This window comes from Glycine max, chromosome 3 (genome assembly GCF_000004515.6).
Source record: "Glycine max cultivar Williams 82 chromosome 3, Glycine_max_v4.0, whole genome shotgun sequence".
NCBI classification, from domain to species: Eukaryota; Viridiplantae; Streptophyta; class Magnoliopsida; order Fabales; family Fabaceae; genus Glycine; species Glycine max.
The window spans coordinates 45,096,167-45,121,837 of record NC_016090.4 but is presented as its reverse complement, the minus strand read 5'-3'; the positions used below and the strand labels follow the sequence as shown (position 1 = coordinate 45,121,837).

Here is a 25,671-nt window from a genome sequence, read left to right as displayed (position 1 = left end):
AAGGTCTTGTTCCGTTGTTGATAGGGGTGAGAATAGGTCAAGTCGGCCTACAGGAGCCTACGACCTGATCTACATAAAGTCTGACCTGGACTAACCTATTTAATTAAAATGTTAGACTCAGACTTTTTTAAAAGTCTATTGAATTAAATAGATCAGGCTTAGGCTTATTAATAAGTCTTATAAGCCTGATAGACCGGCCTATATATGTATATATAATTATATTATTTTTTGGTACCAATATATACTTATATTATTTTTTGGTTACAATTAATTATTTTTTTTAAACTAAGACTTTGATTACACATTTCTGCTCCATAACTTCCATTCCTGTAAGACTTTAATTATAATTTAGGTGTGAGTCATATGTCGAAGGCTTTTAAAAAGACGATCATGCAGACTTTTAAAAAGGTGACACCAAACTATAATAAAAACCTTTGATAGGTTATAAGACAGACTCAAGTCTCAAAAATTCATTGTAGGCTAAGCTCAGATCTTTTAAAGCCTAACCCAGTTATTCAGAACAAGGGCGTGCTTCGAATACGCAAATCTGAAAGGAAATAACAATCAACAAGCAACAGTAGTTATTGTATTGTATGTAGTGGTGGGAATAGGCCTGAGTCTAGCCTACGATTAATTTTTGAGGCCTGAGCCTAGCCTATAACCTATCAAAGGCTTTTATTTTGGCTCGGCTTGACCTTTTTAAAAGTCTAGCTTGGCCTGGTAACCTATTTAAAAATCTTCTTCACATTAAATCTTTAATATTCCTAGTTATTTTTACCAAAAAAAAATAACACACCTTCTATAATAGGCTAAACAAGGCCTTAATATATAATTTGCCTTAATTTTTAATCTAACGTTAATTTAGTTGGTAATCCTAAAAATATATTAATAATATAAACAGAAATCACCAAATGATATAAAATAATCTAAAACAAAAGAAAACCTCATACTTGAGGTAGTATCATCCAAGTCTATGAAACCAACATATTAATTATTACAACAAAAAAATAAAGCCTACATCTTCATTCTATTTGATCAGTGCATAAAATATCTAGCAATAAAATTAATAGTAACGTCATTTCATCATTAGCTTCTCCATATTCACCATAAGATAAGATATGATAGGATATGATTTTTGTATATGAACGTAATAGGATAAGATAAGATATGATTTTTGTATAGGTACGTAATAGGATATGATAAGATATGATTTTTGTATAGGAACGTAGGATATGATTTTTATTTGCTCTAGAATATAGTAACGTAATAAAAGAAAAAGGAAACCTAATAGGAATAGAAAAATGAATTATTAACAGAAATAAGAAAACTAATAAAAATAATGAGAAATATAAAGAGACTCACACCTTGTAACTAAAATTTTACTTAATTATAGGAATGGAATCTGCTAGTTTTTTTTAAAAAATAATATTAATTATACCCAAAAAATAATATATATATATATATATATATATATATATATATATATATATATATATATATATATATATTATTTTTTTACATTTTTACAACATTATTTTATTTATCTCTCATCTTACCTATTTAATTTAATAGGCTTTTAAAAAAGTCTGAGCCTAGCCTTTTAATTAAATAAGCCAGGCCATGCCAGACTTTATGTAGACCAGGTCGTAGGTCCCTATAGGCCGGTCTAGCCTATTCTCACCCCTAATTGTATGCATAAGAATGGTATATATATATATATATATATATATATATATATATATATATATATATATATATATTATTTTTTTACATTTTTACAACATTATTTTATTTATCTCTCATCTTATCTTTACATTTCTCTTATACTTTCTTCCTATTTCGATGATTGCAATAAAAATTGTACAATCTTATTGAATATGATTTCTCAATCATAAAGTGCTTTTTAGATTTTTTTTGATATATTATGAAATGTATTGTATTAATTATTTATAATAGTATAATAACTTGGTGTAATTAATAAATAATCTTGTTTTAAGTATGTGGTTAAGAGTTTCATTTCCATATTTAAGTGTATGAAAATATGTTAGGAAAGATTAGTCCTTGACTCTCTCTTTCGGGTTCAACAAAAAAATTATACAATAGTAGAAATAGAATTAAAGTAACATTTTAATACCGTGGAAAAGAAATAATGCAATGGTACATTGGGTTGAAAATAATTAAATAGCACCACACAACTATCAAGTATCTAGATCAACTGAGGTGAGATTTGAGATTGTTAACTTAACTAAAGGTTTTGATTGGAGTTCTTAAATACTTAAAAGAAGAGTTTTGCCGTCCATTATACATGAATTAATCGGGTTTATCTCCATTGGAGAATTCCAGTGGTATAGACAAAAATATCCTAAGTTACTTCATCATTCATCACATGCAAGAAAACGTATAATACTGCCAAGTGCCAAGTTGTCGTTGTCCACCCTTCATGATGCCACTGCCACAGGTTGGAGCTCTTGGCCTTTTGTGCAAGCTTATGATGACACATCCTAAAAAAATTTATGCCAATCGTTTCAGATTACGCATGCCCACCCAGTAACAAAAACCATCTCACGGTATCTTCATTGAATCCAAGTTCAAAACAACAAACTCAGTATCTAAAGTCAGCAAGACACATGACTTGTCTCCAACACTATCGTCCTCACTTGTCATATTTGTACAACACATCGCAATACTCTTTATAGATCCATTAACTCTCATACACAATCTTAAAAAACTGTGTGGCTCCTTGTTCTACTTGCGGGGTAATCATGGACGAAACTAAAAGCACAGAACCAAGTGAATTTTCAAGTCCTCTGCTTCCCATAGGAGCACAAGGGTATGGTGGCAACCATGGCAATGACTATGAGGAAAAGAGGCAGAAAGAAACTTGGTCGGTACCACCTATTCTTATACTTACCACTCTTGTTGCTGTCTCTGGTTCTTACGTTTTTGGGTCGGCTGTAAGTTCTCACATGTTTTGGTTTAGATGTTCCAACAAAACACTCTATAATACACTTCTTCTAACTCACTCTATTATTAGTTAAAATTTATTAGAAACTACAAAATCATAAGTGAGACTCATTAAATAAGAAGTGAGATCTAAACTTTTTTGTGATTTCTAATAAATTTCGACTAATAATAAAGATTGTGTTAGATAGTGTGTTGCTAGCATATTTGTTTATCAGAATTCAGAATCACCACTAGAACTGTGTGATTTTTGCAGGTGGGATATTCATCTCCTGCTCAGACTGGAATCATGGATGATCTCAATGTTGGTGTGGCCGAGGTTTGAACTTTGAAACACAACCTTTGTCATGTATTAAACATTGAACTAATGAGAGAAGCATTTGAGGCTTTTCTATTGGCCTTGTTTTATGCAGTATTCACTTTTTGGATCAATACTGACAATTGGAGCAATGATAGGTGCCATTATAAGTGGTAGAATAGCGGATTATGCAGGTCGACGAACAGTAAGTTTATCCAATTTTGTGTATTTTGAAATGAAAATTTCCTTTCTTATTATTTCAATCTTCGATTATGGTGCATTTTGGAAAGCAGGCTATGGGGTTCTCTGAAGTATTCTGCATCTTGGGATGGCTTGCCATAGCATTCGCAAAGGTTTACTACTTCTTCGACTGAATGGAGTTTAGTAGCTGATATTTGACACTTGGTGCTTGTTTGAATTGAAGGTTGGTTGGTGGCTTTATGTTGGAAGATTGTTTGTGGGATGTGGGATGGGCCTTCTATCCTATGTGGTAATTGCTGTGATTCTTAGTTTCTTATAATTGTAGTTCCAAAGATATTCAGTCACTCGAAAGAAATACAAATGCCTAGTTGTCTTCTCTTTAATTCCATAATAGGTACCTATTTATATAGCTGAAATAACACCCAAGAATCTTCGAGGGGGATTCACCACGGTTCATCAGGTAAACCAATGATGTGTTCTGAGTATCGTTTTACTCTCATTGCATGTACCACTTATGTCGATTTACATATTTCACGAATAGGTTCATTTTAAATCCCTATTTGGAGTTTACTTTGACAGTTAATGATTTGTTGCGGGGTATCATTAACTTATCTTGTTGGAGCATTCTTGAATTGGCGGATTTTGGCTCTATTAGGTAATGTTCTTCTTTCGGGTATTCTCCAAACAAAATGAAATTAAAAGAAAGTTGCGTCACTCACGTCTTTTTTTTTTTATCACAGGAATTATTCCATGTATTGTGCAACTTTTGGGTCTATTCTTCATTCCTGAGTCTCCTAGGTGGCTGGTGAGTTGTCCATGGCTGCTGTAGGTTTATTTTTTGGGATATTTTGTGTTGGTCTGTTGGACACAATTCACACAAGCAACTGAGATTTTTCATCACTTTTTTCAAATAATTGGAATCAAGACATGTCATTAGACAAACATATCACAAGTGATAGTGGCAATCTTCTGCAGGCAAAATTTGGTCACTGGGAAAGGAGTGAATCTGTATTACAGCGCCTTAGAGGAAAAAATGCTGATGTTTCTCAAGAGGCCACTGAAATTAGAGTATATATATATAGTTTTTTCATTAGAAGGTTAACTTGTGGAAAGGAGTGAATCTGTATTTTATGTTGTACTTTTTTTTTAGGATTTTACAGAAGCCCTTCAGAGGGAAACAGAAAGCATTATTGGCTTATTTCAATTGCAGTATTTGAAGTCACTTACTGTGAGCTTTCTAAGATATCCCCTTTCATGCAGCCTATAATATTCTTTGACAGATTCTTATGGTATTTAATTACTTTGTTAGGTAGGAGTTGGTCTGATGATACTACAACAGTTTGGAGGGGTTAACGGCATTGCTTTTTATGCAAGTTCTATATTCATCTCTGCTGGTACATGCAGATTTTTTTATGCTTTTAACATATGGCACATAAGGAAGATGACTACCTGAATGTTAAATTTATAACACGATTGTCTTAGAGGCAAAAAATTCTTATCCATCACAGGGTTTTCGGGAAGTATTGGAATGATAGCAATGGTTGCTGTTCAGGTTCTTCATACAATTTATTTGCTTCCGTCTTCTTAATGTTGTATAAAATGAGATAGATGCCACTTTTTTTGGCGAGTCTTCTCTTCACTTCTATTCAGTCATTTCTGTCTTTATAGATCCCAATGACAGCTTTGGGAGTACTTTTGATGGATAAATCTGGGAGACGACCACTTCTGCTGGTAAAAAGGTTAAGCTTTTGCTTCTTCTTTCTTGTGCTGTTCAATAAAATCTGAATCCAAAATGTTCACTTTTATGCAGATCTCTGCATCGGGAACATGCTTAGGATGCTTCCTTGCAGCCCTATCATTCACCTTACAGGTTCTTTGCATAACAAAATCTGCTCCACTACGGATTTTTTCTTTCACATTAGTTATTTCTAATTAATCAATTAATTGAGCTTGCCTTATGCAGGACCTACATAAATGGAAGGAAGGAAGTCCCATTCTCGCGCTTGCTGGTGTACTGGTAACGATTTTGCAATGGCAATGCTTATGCAATAATGCACCATTATTTGAATCTTTGACTACAGAGTGCAATCATGTGCATTTAATTGGATAATAACAAAACATATATTCAAATTCAGTACTTTGTTTTATGAATTCGAAAGAGGGATGGTCAACTATTACCTTATTTTTTGCCTCAATTGCCTAGTTAATAATAAGATCACAGAAGATCAAGTACTTCTAGAGTAGATAACAAAGTTCTTAAATTCTTTTTAGAACATCTGATCTTTTCACTTCATTAAACTTATATTTACTTTTATGAGATAGATTTGGTTTTAGGATTTGCATGGTGCCTATGAAGTTAAAAGGTTTATGATAAGATTTGATTCATGTTGTCATTCAAACCAATTAACATACAAATGAGATAAGGATAAAATTTATATCTAGTTCTTTAGTCCTTCACTGTCAATTGTCATATACTCTTAATGACATTTTTTTTTCCTTCCTAATTAGCATTATATTTTTAATGAAGAATATTCAAAATATTGAAAAAAAAATCACATATAGCTGTTTGATCTGAGAACTAATTTCATCAGTTTTTGTGACGATCAGGTATATACAGGATCATTCTCTCTTGGCATGGGGGGAATCCCCTGGGTTATAATGTCTGAGGTAGTTTCTGAACATATATATGAAATAAAAATTGGATCATAAGAAGTCCTTGGTTTGACTGAATTATGGTTTTTTCCCCCCAGATATTTCCCATTAATGTGAAGGGCTCTGCTGGAAGTCTTGTGACTTTGGTTAGCTGGTTGTGTTCTTGGATTGTATCATATGCTTTTAACTTCCTCATGAGTTGGAGTTCCGCGGGTAGGTTCGCATTTACTCTCAAGTCTCAACTCCTTGTGATAATACTTACTCCTCCCTCAAAAAAGAAGGCAAAAAGGACAAAAAATGAAGAAAACAAAAATTCATTTATGTTTGGCCAGGAACCTTTTTCATATTCTCTAGCATATGTGGCTTCACCATTCTATTCGTGGCAAAACTAGTACCAGAGACGAAGGGGCGAACTCTAGAAGAAGTTCAAGCATCTCTGAATCCATATTCAACAAAGACATGAAATTGGCATGATCCTGTAGCAGAATTGCATGAATAATTAATCCATTAACAAATTCCTAAGTGCCAGATGATGGATGATGAATTAAAGATTTTACGGAACAAGATTGATCGCGTTTATGATGCAGAATGTGTTTAGTTGAACCTGTGCTCCTAGATTTGATCATTATGGTCCCTCATTCAAGAGCATTTCAATATCAGTTCCTTGATGTAGTTGCTAAAAATAAATTAAATTGGAAGGGGGAATTTGGACAATTTATATTGATTAAAAACTGAATTGCCAGAAATTGCTTGTGAGCGATGAATTTCGTCACGAGAGCAATACATGTGTGCAATGCGCTAGTTGGCACATCCTTTACCCTTACGTGCAGAAATACATCCTTTTTGAAAGTTTTCCTTGATTCCTCTCAAAATCATTCTTTATAGTATTCACGATATCTCGATCTTAATTCCAGCACAAGCAATCCCAATAAAAGGCATAGTATTAGATGTGCAGAATAATTATAAAGGCAGAATTATAATGCAATCATTTAAGTCATTTTCTATTATATACATCGGATGAACATATCATGTTATCACATCTTTTTTATAAGTGTGATTTGTAAACTATTTTTTCAAATAAGAACTGCGCTGGAAAATGGAAATGATTGTAATGCATAACGACTACTATAAATTTAATCAAACTTTTATAATCTATCTTATTTAATAAATATATAAAACACTATTTAATGGATCCAGGTGTCTCTGCTCGTAGCATCTTTTTGGGTAGAAATAATATAACTTTGTTAAAAAAATAAAAAATACTACTAACTTTTCCGTTTCCCCTGTAAAAGTAAAACTAATCAATTATAATTACCTCCTTGTTTATCCATTCCGCTGAACTGGGAGTAAGAAAAACGTGCGCAAACATGTATTGGAAGAGGCATGCTTAATATAAGTGCACCTCATCCACTAATTTCTAAAATTAAACTGTGGTCAACTTGAAAATCAGTTTTTCCCTCTATTTTTGTTATGGATGGTCAAAGAATGACACGAGAATATCCAAAATAAAACTCCATTTTCATTTTTGTTTTAACCCCGGGTCAAAATCTTCAAGCATCTATTCCATCTTAATTTTGTTAGAATTTTATATTCTAATAATTAATGTGGACTAATATTATAATATAATTATATTAGTTATTTATTATTAGTGTGTTTTTATTTTATGTGATTAAATTAAGTGAGTTTATTAGATATTTAAATCAAATGATATGGATTTAACATGGACTAATATTATAATATAATTATATTAGTTATTTATCATTAGTGTGTTTTTATTTTATGTGATTAAATTAAGTGAGTTTATTAAATATTTAAATCAAATGATATGAATTTAACATTAGAAGATAATGAGAACCCTATTAGTTTATCAAATTATAAATAGATTATAATCTCTAATATATTCAGTCGTTATATTTGATTTTTTATCTTTTGCATGTGAAGAACTACTAAGATTATCTTATTAATATAGAAAGAGGTTTTGATTGAGAAAGAATCATGAAATGTGTGTTCTTAATTATTATTGCTATTTTAAAAGAATTTCTTAAAATTCAATAAATTTGATTAAAACGTGTAGATAATTAAAGATCATAAAAATAGGGAAACAAATGAATGAAGAAGAAGAAAAAGATAAAAATCCCCATTAAAACCAACGTTTATCCATTTGATAATATCCGGTCAACGCATAATTAATATCTTGATCCTGAAACTGTAGTATGTGGAGTCATGCCATGGTAGCATTGTGCATATAAGAAAGCAAATTAAACCCACAAATAAAAAAGCTAATTGAGCGGGGTCCATCGTGGGACCCGGCACCGTTTGCTCCATGAGGGACTCCAGCTCATAGTCTCAAACCCCTTTTGGTTTTTGTTTCGTTGGCACTCTCGCATAAATACCTTCCCTTCTCTTCTTCTCTTCCTTTCAAAATTATTATTATTTCATGACAAGCACAACAGCTACCATCTTCTCTTTATATCAACCTTTTCTTTTCTCAATAGTCCTCCCTGCAATGATCAAATTGTTCAAGAGGAACACCACCAACACTGACAAGTGTCACCACCACCGTTACCACCACCACCCCGTCTTGGGCCTGGGCCTTGCCACCAGGGAGGCCTGTAGGCCTCCCAATGTTCTGGAATCCGCCATGTTGAGGCTCAACACTCCTCCACCGAGCTGGAAGAGAGTGAATAATACTGGATCACTCCACAACGTCGTTACTGGGTTGGCGTCTTGCACCGAGAGTCTAGGCTTTGAAAGCTCCGACGAAATTCACAACAACAACGATAATAATTGCAGCGACCAGAAAGATAATTACGACGATGAGATTTGGCGGAGGAGGACGATGAAGGCGGAGGGGAGAGGGAAAGTGCAGTCGTTTCCTCCGCCGCCGCTGTCGTCGTTGAACCGGAACGGTAAACCGAGTTTTTATCTCCGGCCGGTGAGGAGAGACGGGAGGTTACAGTTGACGGAAGTGAGAATACAGCGATCAGAGATTCTGCATGCTTCGAGGCATAACGGACGCTTGACATTGCACCTGGTGCCAGATCTAGAAGAAGAAGAAGAAGAAGAAGAAGAAGTAGAAGAAGAAGAAGAAGAAAAGAGGGTTGAGGAGTGGAAGTTGCGTGGTGTGGGAGGGAGTGAAGGGTTAAAGAGGTGTCACGAAATGGTGAAGCAACATCACCATCATAATGTTCATGGAAACCTGCGAATGTGTGGAATTAGCATTGTGTGAGTGGGAGGGACACGTGGCGGCCAGGTTTTGAACGGAAAGGGACATGCATGAATGAATGATTTCAACGTTGGAAAATTGTGCCTTCTCTGTTGTCTGGATTCGTACGTGTGAAACTAATGTGAAATGTTGCACTGCCAAATGCTAATTTTGGCAGAACAGAACAGAACAAAGGTTTGAGGATGCTGCGCTGCGCTGCACTGCACTGCATGCACCCACCGTGCATGGCTGCATGCGGTGTTGTTTCCTTACGGGAAAACGACATGTAACTATTTTACTGCGTTTTTGTATTCTTAAGCAGTACGTGTGAATAGAGAGCTAGATAGAGAGAGGTTGTGCGGCGGAAGTGAAGAATGAGAGATTTGTATTTACCAAGTTTTGAAGTTTTACGTTAGACATCAAGAACATATTATATTATATATACTACTATGTCCTGGATTTCATCAAATTTTTAAGATTATTAAAATTAGCTAAATTTCTCTCAATATTTTTTTATGGATAAAAATTAAATATTAATTTGTTAGTTTTTATGAGATGGAGATCAAACTCACACTTTTTTTTTCTATTAAGGACTTCATCAATCTTATATTTTCAAAGTTTTCTTATTCTCTTAATACTAGTATTATTATCATCAAGATCATGGTTTACCGTGTGGAATCATGATACTATGAATCAAAGTCTGCCTAGGATCCTTACCAATTAAGATTGAAGTTGAATAGCGATATTCCACACGCAATCATGAGATCATTAATCCCTAGCACGACAAAGCGGGCCGAAACCTTTTGACCTATTTTCTTCATGTTCGAAAAACACTTGTCTCTCCAGTTGCAAATCTTTTCTTCCCTTTCACTAATAATTTCTCCTTTATTTGCAACCGTTGAACCTTCGTGTTGCACTGCCACTACTATCTTGGGATGACGATGCATGTGAACTAAAGGTTGTTCTCTTCTCTAATTTGTAAACTCCCAATCTTTACCTCTCCTCTCAGTCTAGTCTACGTTTTCTCATAATCCTCTCAGTCTCTACGATTTGAATTGATTATTTATTTTTTTCATCTCCGATTTAGATTGTTCTTTGACTTGACTAATTTGCATTGTTCACTCACAACCGTGTGTCGGATTGATGTTCATATGAAGAAAAATGGCTTCAATTGGAGAACAGGAACTGAAGGTGCAATGAGTGGAGCAAATGGATGCGTCGCCTAAAATTCCTAAAAATGTTGAAAAAAAGTGATTGATGTATCATGGAAACACACACCGTGTTTCAGTTGATGGGTAAGCAAGAAAAATCAAGTGCAATTAAATACTGTGAGAGGATGTTCACAAGAAAAGGGCAGGAACAACCAAAGTTGCTGGAGTCTGCAACTGCAACCAAAGATGTCGGAGCTTGTAGGATTGTCCCTAAAGATGTTTAAAAGAAATGTTGAATCAATTGTTTCATTTGCAAGAAAAGCTGAAAAAAAAAATCAAATGAGTATGAAGGATCAGTTAATAGATTGCTCAATTAGAAGATATTGGGATTCCAGTAACTATAAATCTTTTCAAGAGAAGGGTGCGCTCTGACTCAACCTAAGAAAATTTTCGAGAACTTGAGGAATTAAGCATGTCAAGACATTGCTTTATTCTTTTACAACAACAACAACAACAACAACGTCACAATCCCCGATTAAAGTGCAAAAATTAAAAGAAGAATCTTTGTGGTTTTCAGTAAAAACGTCGACAGCAGGGTTCGAACCTGCGCGGGCGAAGCCCAACAGATTTCAAGTCTGTCTCCTTAACCACTCGGACATATCGACTTTGTTGGTAAATTTACATTCCATTTATTAATTAAAATTTATAATCAGTTTACTCCAATGTGTCCCTTCAGCCTTGGCCACTGAAAATCTGCATAGTGCTATTGGCCGCTGTTCATTGTCTTCTTATAGTTAGTGGCATACATTTGCAAAACGTAAGTGATTATTTATTTTTACGTCAAGTAAGTAATTGTTTTATATAATCTCTGTCATGTTCACGGTTATAACTATGGTTTTCTGTTTGTTTTAGTAAGAGTTCATTTTAGAAGAAAAAGAATTGCAATTATTAATTTAAAAAGTAATGATTGAGATATTACAAGAAAAGAAATAGTTAAGATTTAAACATAAATAAACTTTTTACAAAATTAATAATTGATATAAATATATATAATCACAATTTTAATTATTAATTTTTTATTAATGATTTTTTTTTTACTTTACTAGTATTAGCATGTGCAAGTAGTGCTTATGAATTTTTCTTTGTATTTAAGGGTGATTGATCTGTTGAAGGTTTGATATGACAGATATAGGTAGAGGTGTCTGGACATGATTGTCAAAGTGAGTTTTCTTGAGCATAAAATGTTTGTTATTATATTTTCAAATATATTAGGATGTGAGTTTGGGAGTTAATCAAGAGTGTTTAGAGAGAGCGTACTGAAGAGTGATTATCAAGGTGCATTTTCTTTAATGTAAAAGACTTGTTCTTCTTTAGATATTTTGATAAAATGGAAAATCTTGAATGCCATTTGAGGAGTAGATATATTTCTATACTTCATTCTAAATGTACCTATTCCACTGTATTTTAAGTGGACCATTGCTGCAACTTCAATGTTGTAGAAAGCCTTCAAACTATTTATACCATTACCGAAATTAGCATAAACCTTGTTATTTATGATATTAATCTCAATGTCCACTGGGAAAATATTGAAAAAATCATCTTCAAATATAACTGTTTTGCCCAGTTCATTATTCCATGTGCTAGCCTGATGTGTAATTCCGAAAATAAATATGTCAGATACATTACACTTGAGAAAATTATTTATATTTCTTTCTATAAGAGGATTTTCGTGTAGTAATATTTACGCACGACTTATTGCTTCAAAGCACGCGTTTGTGGCATCATTTCCAAATCGTTGATCCTTGGTGTTTGTTGTTTTATTATAATTATTAAAGTAATAATTAGCTTAAAATTAATTATGTGTTTGTATAATAACAATTAAGGTTATTATCATTTAATATAAAAATTAGTTTAAATTTTATGTGTAAAAATAATAATTTAAAAAAATTATTATTTATTAAAAATTAGATATTTGAATAATTATAAAGGAAGAAAAAAAATCCAACCTAAAATTTTTGGATGAGTCACTAATATCATGTACATGTTGCATGATAATGAGTATTAATTCTTCCTAAATTAGGATCCAATTTACAGAGATAGTCTGCGCACTAATTGCCTTCTTCCAAGAAATTTGTTTTCCAAGTTAGATTGTGCCAAATTTGGCTCACGAGTTAGATAAGTTATAAAAATGTTGGCTCGTTTTTTTCAGGTTATCTGCACCTGAATAACTTAATTCGCGGGTTATGACATATTAATCTATCTTTTTTTTTTAAATTTATTTTACGGCCTAAATGCATTTTTTATCACTCAAATTTATCATTTTTTGTTTGGGTCCTTATAATTTTTTTCCAAAATATTTCTAGTAAAATTTCTATTTTTATTTATTTTTTTCTTATTATTTTAGTTTAATCTTTAATTATAATATACTCATTTTTTATTTTTGTTCTTACAGTATGTGAATAATTTGCTTTTAATTCTTATTGTTTATTTTAAAAGAGACTAAACTTATGTTAGATAAGTCGTTTTAGGTAATTTTTAGTTTTTTTAATAACTAAAAATTTTGTTTAACTATTCGATAAATAAGTTTTTTAATAATTTTTAGCTTTTTTTTATCAAGAATATTGTTTATTAGGATTGAAAATGAATAAAATTTGATTCAACGACTAATTATTATTTAGTTAAGTTTGAAGTTCAAGATGAATTTAATTTCAAGTTGTGTTAACGTGATTAACTCAAAGTCAGGTGAATATTTTATCAACAAAATGATAAATTAACTTTGGCAGAGGATGCTAGAAACCAGATTGGTTCAAAACAATTGATTATGAGATAAAATAATCGATTATTATAGCTTCAAACCAATTTTCCACAAGCTTTTATCGAGAGCATAAATTTTAAAGCCATGGATTTTACAAAGGAGCCTTAGAAAGTGTACCTAAAGATATCTTGTAGGTAAAATTACTTCAAAACACTATTTTTTAGAGATCATGTGTATTTTTATTAAAGATAATTATGCTCAAAAAGATAAATTTATTATAACAATTAAATTTTGTCTTCAATTGTTTAATGTAAATACATGTTCAGGAATTCGAAATCAAAATCAGTTTTAAAATACTTTTAAAATTGATTTGGTAGAATGGAAAAGAATATAATAAAACGAGAAAAATTATTTAAATTAAAGTAGTGTAACAGAAGTGTGGAAGTAACATATTTTTTAAAAATTATCTTCCTTATTCTCCTATTTTTTCACAATCAAACTCATTCTTAAGTCTGAATAAAATGTGTTAACTAAGAAACGTGTGCTTATTTATTTTTCTTTGGTGTAGAGTTTCTTATAAATTCTTCTTATAACTTACCTTTCTTGAAGCAAACGTAAAGTTTTAAAATATAATAAGTAATTAGTTTCAACCATATTTTTCGAATTTGATTGATTATTAAAAAAGGTTTAAAATTTTGACAGCTAAATACTCTCAGTCGTAGGGTTTGAGATCCTGCCTTTATAATTTAAAATAGTAATATGTTATCTTCGTAGCACAAACATCATGGGGACGTAGCTCATATGGTAGAGCGCTCGCTTCGCATGCGAGAGGCACGGGGTTCGATTCCCCGCGTCTCCAGTTTTCATTTTTTCACCAAGCCAAGAGTGGCCATATGGCTCCGCCTCTTGGTAAAAACAAATATATTAAAGATTGTACTTTTCTTAAGTATTTTTGTTGCTTCGTAGAATAAGTTCTTCTTCTTCTTCGAGGGAAGTTGCAGAATGCAGAATACAAAAATATTTCTGATTGAGTTCAATATAATAAGATGCCTCAGCTCTGCGTATGTATGAGTAATTAGTAATTAGATTAGAGAGAGATGTGAGTGGGAAAGCAAAGCATAATAATAAATTAATAAATATGATATGATAAACCCCACCTGAGTTGGCTATGATAATTGGGGTCAGGGAAGAGTGCCGCATTCGAGAGCAGGACTTGTGCAATTTCCAGGTCATCAACGAAACTCGCCAACGCTTCGGAAGATTCTTCTTTCGCCGACGTCTTCGATCGCGTTTCCAGTACGCGCTTTCTTTCCGTTTCCTTCAATTATTGCAATAGTTAGTGTTCAAAGAGATGAAATGGATTGGAATAGAACGAACATGAGTTTAATTTCTGTAAATCGTTAGTGTAGAAATCAAATCATGGTTGGTAGGTATGACTTATAAGATAGGCATGTAAAAGTCTATTAACTTAACCATGTTGGATGACAGTCTGAGACTCTGAGTACATAGACTATTTACTCCTAGAACATAACCCAATTCAGTTCTTTGTTAAGATGAAATGGAATCATATTCTTGATGCACTCAAATTATTGGAAAATAAAATTGAAGGTAAACAATGGAATAAGAAAGTATTTCATCTCCATTTTATCAATCCAAACAATGTAACAGATGAGTTGGTCTGGAGTTGTTGTGCCTCACTCACTGAATAATTTTACTAATATAATGCATATTTTAAAAGACTGCTATATGTTTATTTGTTGTAGATTAAATTTTAAACTAACATAGTGTTGTTAGTTCAGATTGTGACTAAATTTTCTTAAGTAAAATTTTGGTTCAAAGTTCAAACACTGTATTAAAAAGAAAAAAACTCAAGAACATTTAGCTTTATTATGCTGTAATATGTCTGACTCGGAGAGGGATGTCTCTTGTGAAAAGTTACTTTCTATCCTTGACCAAATGGACTTGAGTTTAAACTAGCAAAAATATTAAACCAGAGGTTTTAGCTAGAATTGCTAATAGAATGAGTTGGTGTTGCTAATGATTCTCTCTTCACTGCTTTAGCTTATTTAATGTTGGCAAATTTGACTAATTTATGTTAAATTTTTATTTATCTCTGTGCTGTTAATTTAAGACGTCTTGTTTTGTTTTGCAGGTTTCCTTGAATCTCTGTGGAGGGACGTTGACATGAACAGGCTTAACCATCATCCTTCTGATGATCTGGATTTGATAATTGTGTCACATGGGCTGGCATCTCGTGTTTTCCTTATGAAGTGGTTCAAGTGGACAGTTGAACAGTTTGAGCTTCTGAACAATTTTGGAAATGGTGAGTTCCGGGTGATACAGTTGGGAGTGGTGGAGATTGGAGAATACAGCTTGGCAGTTCATCACACGGACGAAGAACTGCTTGAATGGGGGCTCTCTCCTGATATGGTAGCTGATCAGAAACGGCGAGCCAGTGCCGGCAAGGGTGACTGGAATGATCAATATTCCTGGTACCTTGATGCTTTTTTTTATCACCTTCCTGACTCTGATGATGAGAATGTGGACAAACATGACGAGACAGATTCTTTGAGTGAATGTTCATAGTGTGTCAAGCTAGCTTCTGGGTTTGGGATTCATAGTTAACATTTACTAGAAAGTAGGTTGTTTTTTTTTCCTTGCTTTCTTTCTTTTTTGAAAAAATACAATTTCATTTCCTAAACAGAGGAAAATAAGGAAGGAAAAGGATAAGGTGATAAAAGGTTGTCCCTTGCTAGTTAGCTGTTCTAACCATTCATTCATCATCATAAGATTGGAATTTAATTGTAGGGAATGGGTGCTTTGTGTGATGCTTAATTCATGCATCCTGTACCCTACATCATGACAGAATTTAGAAGAGCCCGAATATACAGAGTGTTTCTCGTGTTTGTACTCGATTTGTGATCCTTGATGTTTGTGAATATCGGAGTTCATTCTAGATCATTGATGTGGAATTTTCTTCTGAATTTGTACTTTTTTTATGTTGGATATACTCTAGAAACGATGTGGAGAAGAAGGGGGGTGTAAAAAATAGAAAATGTTTGGTAGACACCAAGAAGCTATTTGACAAGAAAACAGAGGATTGCAAGTACAACAAGTATATAGTGTGACTAAAGCTGTGTTTGTTTTAGGGGAGGAAGAGAGAAATAATGTTGGTTTTATGTGAGTTTCACATCGTTTACATTCTACTTAATCAAATATTTATCTTTTATTTTCATTCTCTCTATTTTCATCCTCCAAATCAAACATGAGATGAGAGAGATAGAAAGCTATTCAAGTGAGTGAGTTTGTGACACTTGCACAACATAAACACTACCATTTCATTTAGTGTCCTTTACAGTACACCACTGATCACTTCGTTCGGGCTAAGAAAACATTAATTCATTGTATTTAAGAATATCCTTTCTTATTCAATTTTCAGGTTGGACGTGAAAAAGAGTATCATGGATGCGTGACCAAACATGCAGTAAGTGTGTCTTTGATTTCAATTTTGATAAGCGCTTAACTAGTATTTTTCATGTCCAAAATGAGAAATGATGAGAAAGCTACTCTTTCTATCTTGTACTTGATCCACTTCCACGGTAACAAACGAGTCACAGAAGACTATAAGACCTCAGCGTCTCAACCTATCTCCACTAAGGACATCACACTTTTCATGAAAATAGAATTTACTTTTAAAAGTAAACTGATGCTAAAGACAGAAAGTAGTAGTGTAACATTTAAATAAACTTACTAAAAAAATTAAATAAATAAATTTGGCCGGTTGACTCCGATGGAAATTCCAAATAGAGTAAGTAAAAATTAATTGCCTCGTCTCTTCACATGTATTGGGGTTGGAAAAAATGATGAGCGGTGTCCCATAGTAAATGGGTTTCTTGATGTGGGTGTCCCGATCTACCATTAAATTTGATTCTTAAATCAAGTCATTATTAAATTTAAGGACACAAATTAATTAGTTGTTCCAGTGTTGGTATCTTGAAGTAATGAGCGTCGATTATTTGACAGAATAATAAAGAACATGAACAGATTAGTTGTTTCATTGTCGATCTCTTAAATACTAGTACTACTACGGTAATAAGTAAATTCCTTTTAATCAATATTTAATTACATGTTCGAGAAAAGTATTTTGATCTTGATAAATTCATTTAAGTTGATTATACATATTTTACACAATATTTTATTTCTTTCAAAATTAATTATACATGTTTCATTTACTATTTTATTTACTTTTAATTTTCAAAAATTGTAATGCACGAGATACAAATTTCGTTACTCCATTCCATGTTAATAATGATCCCTTCAAAGTTTAATTCACTAATAGACATGGTATTGTCGAATAACGTTCCATTTGCTTTTGTCTTTATCGTAACACCCTGAAAATTCAGCAGCATCTGCACGTGCACCATTGGCCATGTGGAAGGTATCTGTGTGGCAACAAAGAATCTCTCTCTGTGTTGAACCGTTCCTAAATTACAGGGCACATACAAACGGTTGTTGTTGTTGTTGTTGTTTAATCACGGAAGATGATAGTAACACAATTTTGAAGTCATAAGTAGTAACCAAACGGGACATAACATAACCCAATGTTACGGCAAAATGTCAAAGATTACCGTTCTCACTTAAACCAATAAACAAACCCACCCAATCACTAAAGCAACCTTCTTGATTATCCTAAAGCCGCAGCGCAAGCAATCACTCTTTTTCTTTCTCATAATAATGCAAATTCTTCCCCACTCTGCAGCAACAAATTCTCATTTGCAAACCCCATAAAGGCATATCATCTTTATACTTTACCGGGATCTGTGTCTCCTTTTATTTTTCCCCAAGACAAAGTAGACATTGTCTTCCACTCACTTCAAAAAAGAGAGTGAGAGAGAGAAACTTTGTGGTCTGTGTTCTGTGAAACTGAAGTGTTCTTCCTCAATCATTGTCTTTTACAGTCAAATTCAGCGTCTAAGATCTCATTTCAAAAAAATTTCCGCTTGTTAAAGTTGGTTTCTCACTCACAAGTCACAAGTCACACCCTTTATTTACTTCAGCATCCAACAAAGTGTTCCTTACTTGTTCTGTTCAATGACTCAGATCTTCAAATGTGAGTGTTGTAGCATCATTGCATGAGTCACCCATCAAACATTGTTCAAGTAACTGTTTTTAGTTTATTTTGTAAATGAGGGTGTGGAGGGTTCACCCACAAGAGCAAAAGCTTTGTCCAAATGGTGTTTTGAGGTGGGTTTTGGTTTGGATGAGTGTTTGTTTTCTTGTGTTCACGGTTGGTCCACCGTCTCGCTCGAGGGTGAGGAAGAGTGTATCTTCTCAACTTTCTTGTCCTCCATGTGATTGTTTCTGCTCTTCAGCTGAATATCTCCTCGATCCTCTAGGTAAGTTTCTTTTTTTGGTTTCTCTGCAATGTAGTAACATTTTTGGTCTTGAAGTGAAAAAAAGACACAAGCTTGATTGGATGCGATGATAAGAAAAGGACAAAAGTAACCCTTTTGTGTGCTTGAAAATGGATAATGGTATGTGCATAGAAAAGAGTTCTCGCAATTAGTTAGCATTTGTTGCCTGTGCTGCGCTACTTGCCACATCTGCAACAAGTTGCAGAGTAATTGACTTCTGCACTTTGTAGTCTTCTTTTTTGGAAAAATAAAATAATCAGAAGAATTCACGGGAAGTCGGGGCATTCATTTTACCTGATATTTAGCCAACTGAGATGGCTGTATATTTTGTTGCCATATATTTTAGACATGGTGGGATTAAGAAGGTTACAAGTATAAGGATTAGTTTCCAGTTTTAGCTGTCCTTGACATAAAATTGAGGATTTTTTTTTTCTTTTAAAACCTTTGCATTTGATAGTTTTGTTTATTTAGCTAATCATATTTGCAAATTGCAAAACCTTGTCCGTCCTCTATATTATATAAGTGTGTATGATATTTTGACTCATTGGTTTATTTGTCAACCATATTTTGCAGGACTGGTCAACAGCTCAATTTCCAGTAAGTTCGCTCTATATTTTGATGCATTAAGGGTTTAAGTTTTAATATCAGACTTGGCTCATCCGCATGATGAAACTGCTGATAACAGTTCTTCTGCATGTTGTCCAATTGTTTGCAATCATGACAGGAAAGACTTTTTTCTTTGTATTGTAAGTGCAGATTGTGGTAAACATGATCCGATTTTGAATGAGGAAATGAACAAGGGTCTACTGACAATGCTATCTGAGGAGCTAAATTTGCAGAAAATTGTGGCCAACGAGACCATGGAACACACCAAACAGTTAATAATGGATGCCAGGAAAACCTTTTCACATTACCAGAAGGAAGCAGAAAAGTGCAACATTGGGGTGGAAACTTGTGAAGAAGCAAGGGAGAGGGCAGAGGCAGAGCTCATTGAAGAACACAAGCTGACAACATTATGGGAAAATCGTGCAAGTGAATATGGGTGGGTGGAATGACTGAAGAACACACTGAAGGAGTTTAGTTAACCATTGCTACATTATGTTATGTTACCCCTTAATTGTATCATAGCTTTTATAGCCAATACACAGATCTCTTGTGATGATTTCAACCAGGTTAACAATTCTATTGAAACAAGTTTTGTGCTTCACTACTTCACACATAATGAATTGATCCCTGTTTTCCTAATACATTTGCCGCATTTTATAACCAAACTACTGGCACTACCTCACTTTTGTTAAATAAATTGACCACTAATAACACAAGCGCAATTAAATACCAACATTGCCAATGCTTCACTGGTGAAAAACAGTGCATTGCTTACTGCATTCAGTTCAGGTATTATGGGGGTCGGTGGATGCTTCACTGGCCACCTTAAAGTCACGAAAATGATACTAGAAATACTGCCTTTTTTTATTGATGAATTTATTTAATATTGGTCCCACTAATAAAGAATGGACCCAGGTTATTAAATAAGATCAACATGAGAAGTATCCTCCAACAGAGAAAGTATGTTAAAAAAGCATGTTGCTTGCAATTTAGTTACAAATGCATTTGATCATGTTAATTTTCCTTGCAACCAATTGCATAATAATATGAGCTCAACTCGTTTCAAGATGGACATTAGGTCATGGAAAATTCCATACTCTTTCCTGCAGTCACTCTAGGAAAAAATTTGAATTTACATCTCTATCATTAGAGAACTGAATCCATGACTTCTTCCAACTAGTCTACTCTTTCATCAAAACCTCGAATTAGGACCTACTCTATAGACAATTTGAGCTTTTGATAGCATACTCCCTCCATCCAATCCACTTACATCTTAATAAAAAAAAACCTCACAGTTGCAAACTTCAATATGATTGTAAGCTTTCAAGCATCCAAAAATCCCAATCATTAACCATGCATTGTTATTTCTTGCCATCATTGGCAACCAATGGTTGTAAACACATTCTGAACGATGCCACTGGATCAGATAACTTTTTCAATTCACTAAGGGAGTCTTACCGGCCATTTATATCAAAAACCTATCATTCCTAAAAGGTACAATCATATCATGAGTCATGACCAACCAACTGTGCAAGGCATGGATGAGAAAACAGATCCTGAATGATAATCTTAGTTTACGTGATACTGTAACTCAAAATTGTTCATCATACGCTTTTCTTTTAAATAAAGTATCTGTGAAATTGATCAAAACCACTTTCAATGCATAAGCTTGGAAGATATAAAGTATCTGTGAATTAAAAGATACCTCTCAAGAACACCAGGCTTTGCAAGTTCCTGTTGAATCATTTTGGTGCCAAGCAAATGATAGGATATTGAAGGACATTTGACAGCAGAAGATTGTTCCATTAGTAGCCTAGCTCTCCATTCCTACGCATTGAGCAACATATATACCAAAACCATAAGAACTCAATCAACTCATAGTCAAGCTAGAAGGCTCAATCATATTACATGAGAATATAGGCGTAGCAGGAAACAATATTACGGTAGTAAATTATCCATAGAATAGAAATAAGGAGGTAGATAAGAGAATAAGTAAATTGGACTGTTATTTTTAGAAAAAAAAAAAACTAAATACATAAAAAATGTAAAACGATAGAGTCTTTACATAGTGATTTCATGGAGAATCCATATTATACTGAGCCCATGATTATCTCTCCCCTTTTTGATCTTCCCACCTCCCACTTTTTTATTTTTATTTTTTGAAAAAAATACCTTTGACGGAAATTAATTTCTATTATGTATCTTGACAAATTTTTGTCACTCACTTGTGTACTTTCATATAATTAAAACTAGTTTGTGTCATATCAGCAATACACAAAAGAAAAAGGGGTGCCTGGAAGGGGACTGGGAAGGGGAGGTGTAAAGAGGGGTAGAATAAGAATTTGACATAAAAAATGGGAGTGAGAAGATTAAAAAGTGGGACCTGACTTAAATCATTTTGCAAACTGAATAACTTAAAGTGTTTTAGACTTTGTTTTGCTCTAAACTAACCACCCAAAATATTAAATTTATCCCAAAATAAAAATCGGATTTTTTTCATATTCAAACCTTGATCTCACATGGTACAAAATCCTTCAAAAATATTTTACTAAACGTGACTTCATAACTTTAAAATTACTTCATATCTTAAATTTATATTAACCCAATGCATTTGAATAAAAAACAAGAATTTGACGATTTTATGTAGAATAAAATCATTAAAGGGCCCAGTTTGCTTACTTTTAAAAATCGAGAAAATTAAATGTGAAAAAACTTGACTAGAATGGCTTGTAACTTTTTTGGGTCATTGTCTATTTATATTACTTCAGTGACTATTTTTTTTTCTTTTTCCAATATTCTATCTTTTATCTCTATACATTTTTTTATTTTGTTTTGAACATCATGCAAATTTATTTCTTTTTCTGGCGATAGAAAACTACATCTTATCATTTTATATAAACAACAAGAAATAAGAAAAATTAGGAATAGTATTTATCAATTAATGATTAATTTTAATTAAAAAAAATTATTATCACTTTTAGAAGTGTTTTTTTTTCCACTACCAAATCGAGATCAGTTTTACACGGACCAATGACAAATGAAATGTTAGTAAACTTGTTTTTAATTAAACTAAGGAGATGAAAGTTACAATTAAGTCATAAACAAAAGGAAGAAAGACCTCTGACTGTACAGTGGACAGAATCAATAATGAGCTGCATGGGTGAACAGGTTAGCATAGGACGTCAATGAACAGTGGGTCAGAGGATCGGACGTTAGGAGCTCGATCAAAACAAAGGTTCGGGGCTTCAAACCCTTAATGTTTTCAGAAAAAAGAAAACGCACAAGAAAGTCCTCTCAAATGTACCAAAAAAGATATAAACATCTGTATATATCAATAATGAGAGTTCAGGTATTTAGCTTAAACAAACCCGTTGCTGCAATGAAACAAAGACCTCTCAAAAGTCAAAACATTAGATGATAGCATAGTACGTGTAATTTGCAGCACCACTTACCTATGAAGTTCAGTCACAAGACTACTAAGACCGGCAAATGAAGAGGAAATAGTGTTCAGTTCTATTTGCAAAAGTGATTTAGTCTTTTCATCAAGCATATAATCTGAACGATGTAACCCCAATCGTATTTCCTATTAAAATTTTGGTGGAGCAAAAATAATATCAGTAAATCTCTTTGTTTCACATCATCAAGAAAAGTAAAAAAGAGGAGGAAAACTTCATATCTGCATCCTACTATACGTACCCTCAATCTTTTGGATAAACTTTTTCATAAAGCATTCATAGAAGAAAATAAAAAGTAAAATGAATAAAAAAATTTCTACAAGTTAAAATCTGCTTATTATACGCTTCAGTTTTTGGAGAAGTTAGAAGATATATTCATATATCCTCTATGAAAGTTAAAGTACACATAAGTTTATGAGAAAACTTTAATTCATTTTCCCTTTATATATATGTATATTTTTTCTTTCTGTTATAAGTACTAACAGAAAATTTTATTTTAACTGGATCTATATGTAAGATTTTTGTTTTCTATATAACATTTTGCCACAAACAAACATGTAGTCATGTTCTAATTTCTAAAAGAATCTCACTTTATCTCTGGCAACGAGAATATGAGTATAAAAGAGTTCTTTTGAAATAATATTTAAAACAAAAACACTAATCCTCTTGGTGTTACGTTACAAAAGTCCGACTAATAATACACACTTCACTAACTTCTTTTTTGCTTCTATTTGTTTCTCAATGCAAAATTAAGAACGGGGATGAGTTCACCTCTTACTTTTGTACTCATCCGTGTTTTTAGTTCAGCATTGAGAAACAACCAGGTAATTAACCTTGAGAGCGATTCCTGCAGAAACTTTGCATCCAACTCAGTCGCTTCTCTACACTGCTTTTCCGGAAATGGCGTGGGTAACAAGGCAAGCGGCGCATGCACCAAACCAACCCCAGGAACGCTTCCCGATCTCTGCAATCCGAAACACATACATCCATCCATCGTCAACACCAAATTTAAATTATCATCACCATTAGCCACCAATTTAGGGTGTGATAAATAAAAAATAAGAAAGGGAACGCAACAATACAGTGAATAAATGGGAGAGTGAGTGACCTGAACGGATTTGTCGCCGACAAGGAGGCCGTGGAGAGGGCTCCAAACTAGGGCATCGTAAGCGAGAGTGTGGAGGAATTGTTGATCGAGGCGATGGCAATCGAAGAGGGGAGAGTCTTGGACGGGGGTGAGGGTGAGAGGTTCGCTTAGAGCCATGGCGAAGAGGAGAAGAATGAGAGCCATGAGTGACGGTGGAACTTGAAGGAAGAGAAACAATTTGATTCCATAGATGAAAAATAATAATAAGCTAGAAATATAATAGATTTTTTACTGTTTAGTTTTAAAGAAAAAACAAAAACAAATAGGAATAAATTTTTTTTGTATACAATTGATTTTTAACAAATTTATTGTTTTTGTATACATCTCACACTGTTTTGAAAATGTTAATTTTAACAATTTCTAGCTTGACACCATATGTGAGACATATTACATATGAAACATATAACTAGTGTATTAATATTCATTTTCATTTTTTGAAAATAATAAATAAATAATATAAATTTGTATTTTATCATTTAATTATAAAATAAATGTTTTTAATTATAAATTATTATATATAATATTTTTTTAAAAAGTTATATAATTATTTTGAAAGTCCTAATAATAATAATTTGTGTGATTGATCGTTGGTATGAAATATTTTATATTCATAATATTTAATCATTCAACCGAAAAGTAATTATAAAGATACAAATCCCTTGTATTTTTTATTTTAATTATACCAAATACTCACTTTTCTTTTCTTTCTTTCTTTTTTTCTTTAGCTTTTCAACTTCTTCTTTATTTTGTTGCTAGCAAACAGAAAGATAAGATTGAGTTAGGATTTTCAGTCACCCTCTATATTTAATTTATGAACAATAATACACAAATACATATTTTAAATACCTTTTCGGACACTAAAAATAAATTATTGCAGGTTAGCTAGCATATTTATGCCAAATAATTGAGCACAAATATGAGATAACCTAAAGTATACCCTATTTTTCCAGTCCGCAGTATGTATATTTTTGCGTTGGCTCGCAACTGATATACATGGACACTCTTTTTACGATGAATACATATTTGATATACTTTTTTTTTCTTCTCTATATCATTCTCCCTAAAAATTTATCACTATTTTTTCTATTTATTTATTTCTCTAAGTATTAAATTGATTTTTTTATATTTTAGATCAAATATTGCAAGTGTCTTTTAATTCACTGCATCATAAACTAATTTTTCTCACAATATGGCTGTTGTTGAAAAAATTGGGATCGATTGTTGGTAGAGGATTGGTCTACTTTGGGTAGGTAGGTGTAGGTGGATAAAAAATAGTTCGTTCTATTTATGAACAGTATACAAGTAGTATGTTGGCTTACCAAAACTTCAAAAAATAGAAAGAAAAAAAATAAAAAATAAAGGAAAATTATATAAACTTAAAAAATATATAGAAAAAGTGAATTGAATATTTCCAATTCGACTCACTTGAGCTAGTTTGCTTTGTTTAAAGGTTTTTTATGTTGCGATATCTATCTATATATTTATTTTTATATATAATTAAACTCCAAAATTATGTTTAAAGATAGATTATATAATACTGGTGAGATTTTTTTTAATCCATGGAAATCAAAATCAGTGTTTTATAATAACTCACACGCTCAATCAATTAAATTAACATATTAGTGAGATTTTGGATATTTGTTTGAGGTGTTACAATAATATTTGATTACCGCTATAGTATTTATATTTAATATTATTAATTGGCAATCAATTGGACCTATAATATAATAAATATGATATTTATTAAATACGATTTATTAAATTTAATGAAAATAACCTTATGTAGGTAAAAATAAACAAATTAAAGTCCAAGGTCAACCACTTTA

The 25,671-nt window shown here is 32.6% G+C and overlaps 3 protein-coding genes, 2 non-coding genes and 1 pseudogene across 8 annotated transcripts; 4 read left to right on the top strand and 2 right to left on the bottom strand.

The window, feature by feature from the left end:
- Positions 1–2,499: 2,499 nt before the first annotated feature.
- On the top strand, positions 2,500–6,984 carry LOC100786465 (sugar transporter ERD6-like 5). 4 transcript variants are annotated; one of them, XM_003520773.5, is made up of 18 exons: positions 2,507–2,954; positions 3,218–3,280; positions 3,375–3,464; positions 3,553–3,612; positions 3,684–3,749; positions 3,855–3,920; positions 4,040–4,115; positions 4,201–4,265; positions 4,436–4,528; positions 4,611–4,688; positions 4,770–4,854; positions 4,969–5,012; positions 5,129–5,191; positions 5,271–5,330; positions 5,424–5,477; positions 6,068–6,127; positions 6,211–6,325; positions 6,445–6,984. In XM_003520773.5, the coding sequence occupies exons 1-18, from the start codon at positions 2,763–2,765 to the stop codon at positions 6,573–6,575; spliced, it is 1,461 nt and encodes a 486-aa protein (XP_003520821.1). In that variant the 5' UTR covers positions 2,507–2,762; the 3' UTR covers positions 6,576–6,984. The 4 variants fall into 4 exon arrangements, 3 of the variants coding, with proteins under 3 accessions (XP_014629490.1, XP_003520821.1, XP_014629491.1); XM_014774005.3 differs by having other exon boundaries at positions 2,826–2,884; XM_014774004.3 differs by lacking the exon at positions 3,553–3,612 and having other exon boundaries at positions 2,505–2,954.
- A 4,067-nt stretch (positions 6,985–11,051) lies between these two features.
- Positions 11,052–11,133, bottom strand: TRNAS-UGA (transfer RNA serine (anticodon UGA)). Its single transcript has one exon. It is a non-coding gene; the product is annotated as a tRNA-Ser (tRNA).
- A 2,876-nt stretch (positions 11,134–14,009) lies between these two features.
- Positions 14,010–14,082, top strand: TRNAA-CGC (transfer RNA alanine (anticodon CGC)). The gene has a single exon. It is a non-coding gene; the product is annotated as a tRNA-Ala (tRNA).
- Positions 14,083–14,194: 112 nt separating this feature from the next.
- Positions 14,195–16,633, top strand: LOC100785950 (phosphoglycerate mutase-like protein AT74; annotated as a pseudogene).
- Positions 16,634–17,755: 1,122 nt separating this feature from the next.
- Positions 17,756–19,844, top strand: LOC100779008 (uncharacterized). Its single transcript, XM_006577197.4, has 3 exons — positions 17,756–18,619; positions 19,211–19,234; positions 19,394–19,844. Exons 1-3 carry the CDS (start codon positions 18,409–18,411, stop codon positions 19,690–19,692), a joined length of 534 nt encoding a protein of 177 aa, XP_006577260.1. The 5' UTR covers positions 17,756–18,408; the 3' UTR covers positions 19,693–19,844.
- Positions 19,845–23,154: 3,310 nt separating this feature from the next.
- Positions 23,155–24,017, bottom strand: LOC102663288 (glutathione synthetase, chloroplastic). The gene is made up of 2 exons (XM_006577196.4): positions 23,807–24,017; positions 23,155–23,662 (listed from the first exon to the last, which is right to left on the bottom strand). Exons 1-2 carry the CDS (start codon positions 23,987–23,989, stop codon positions 23,426–23,428), a joined length of 420 nt encoding a protein of 139 aa, XP_006577259.1. The 5' UTR covers positions 23,990–24,017; the 3' UTR covers positions 23,155–23,425.
- Between the last annotated feature and the right edge of the window lie 1,654 nt (positions 24,018–25,671).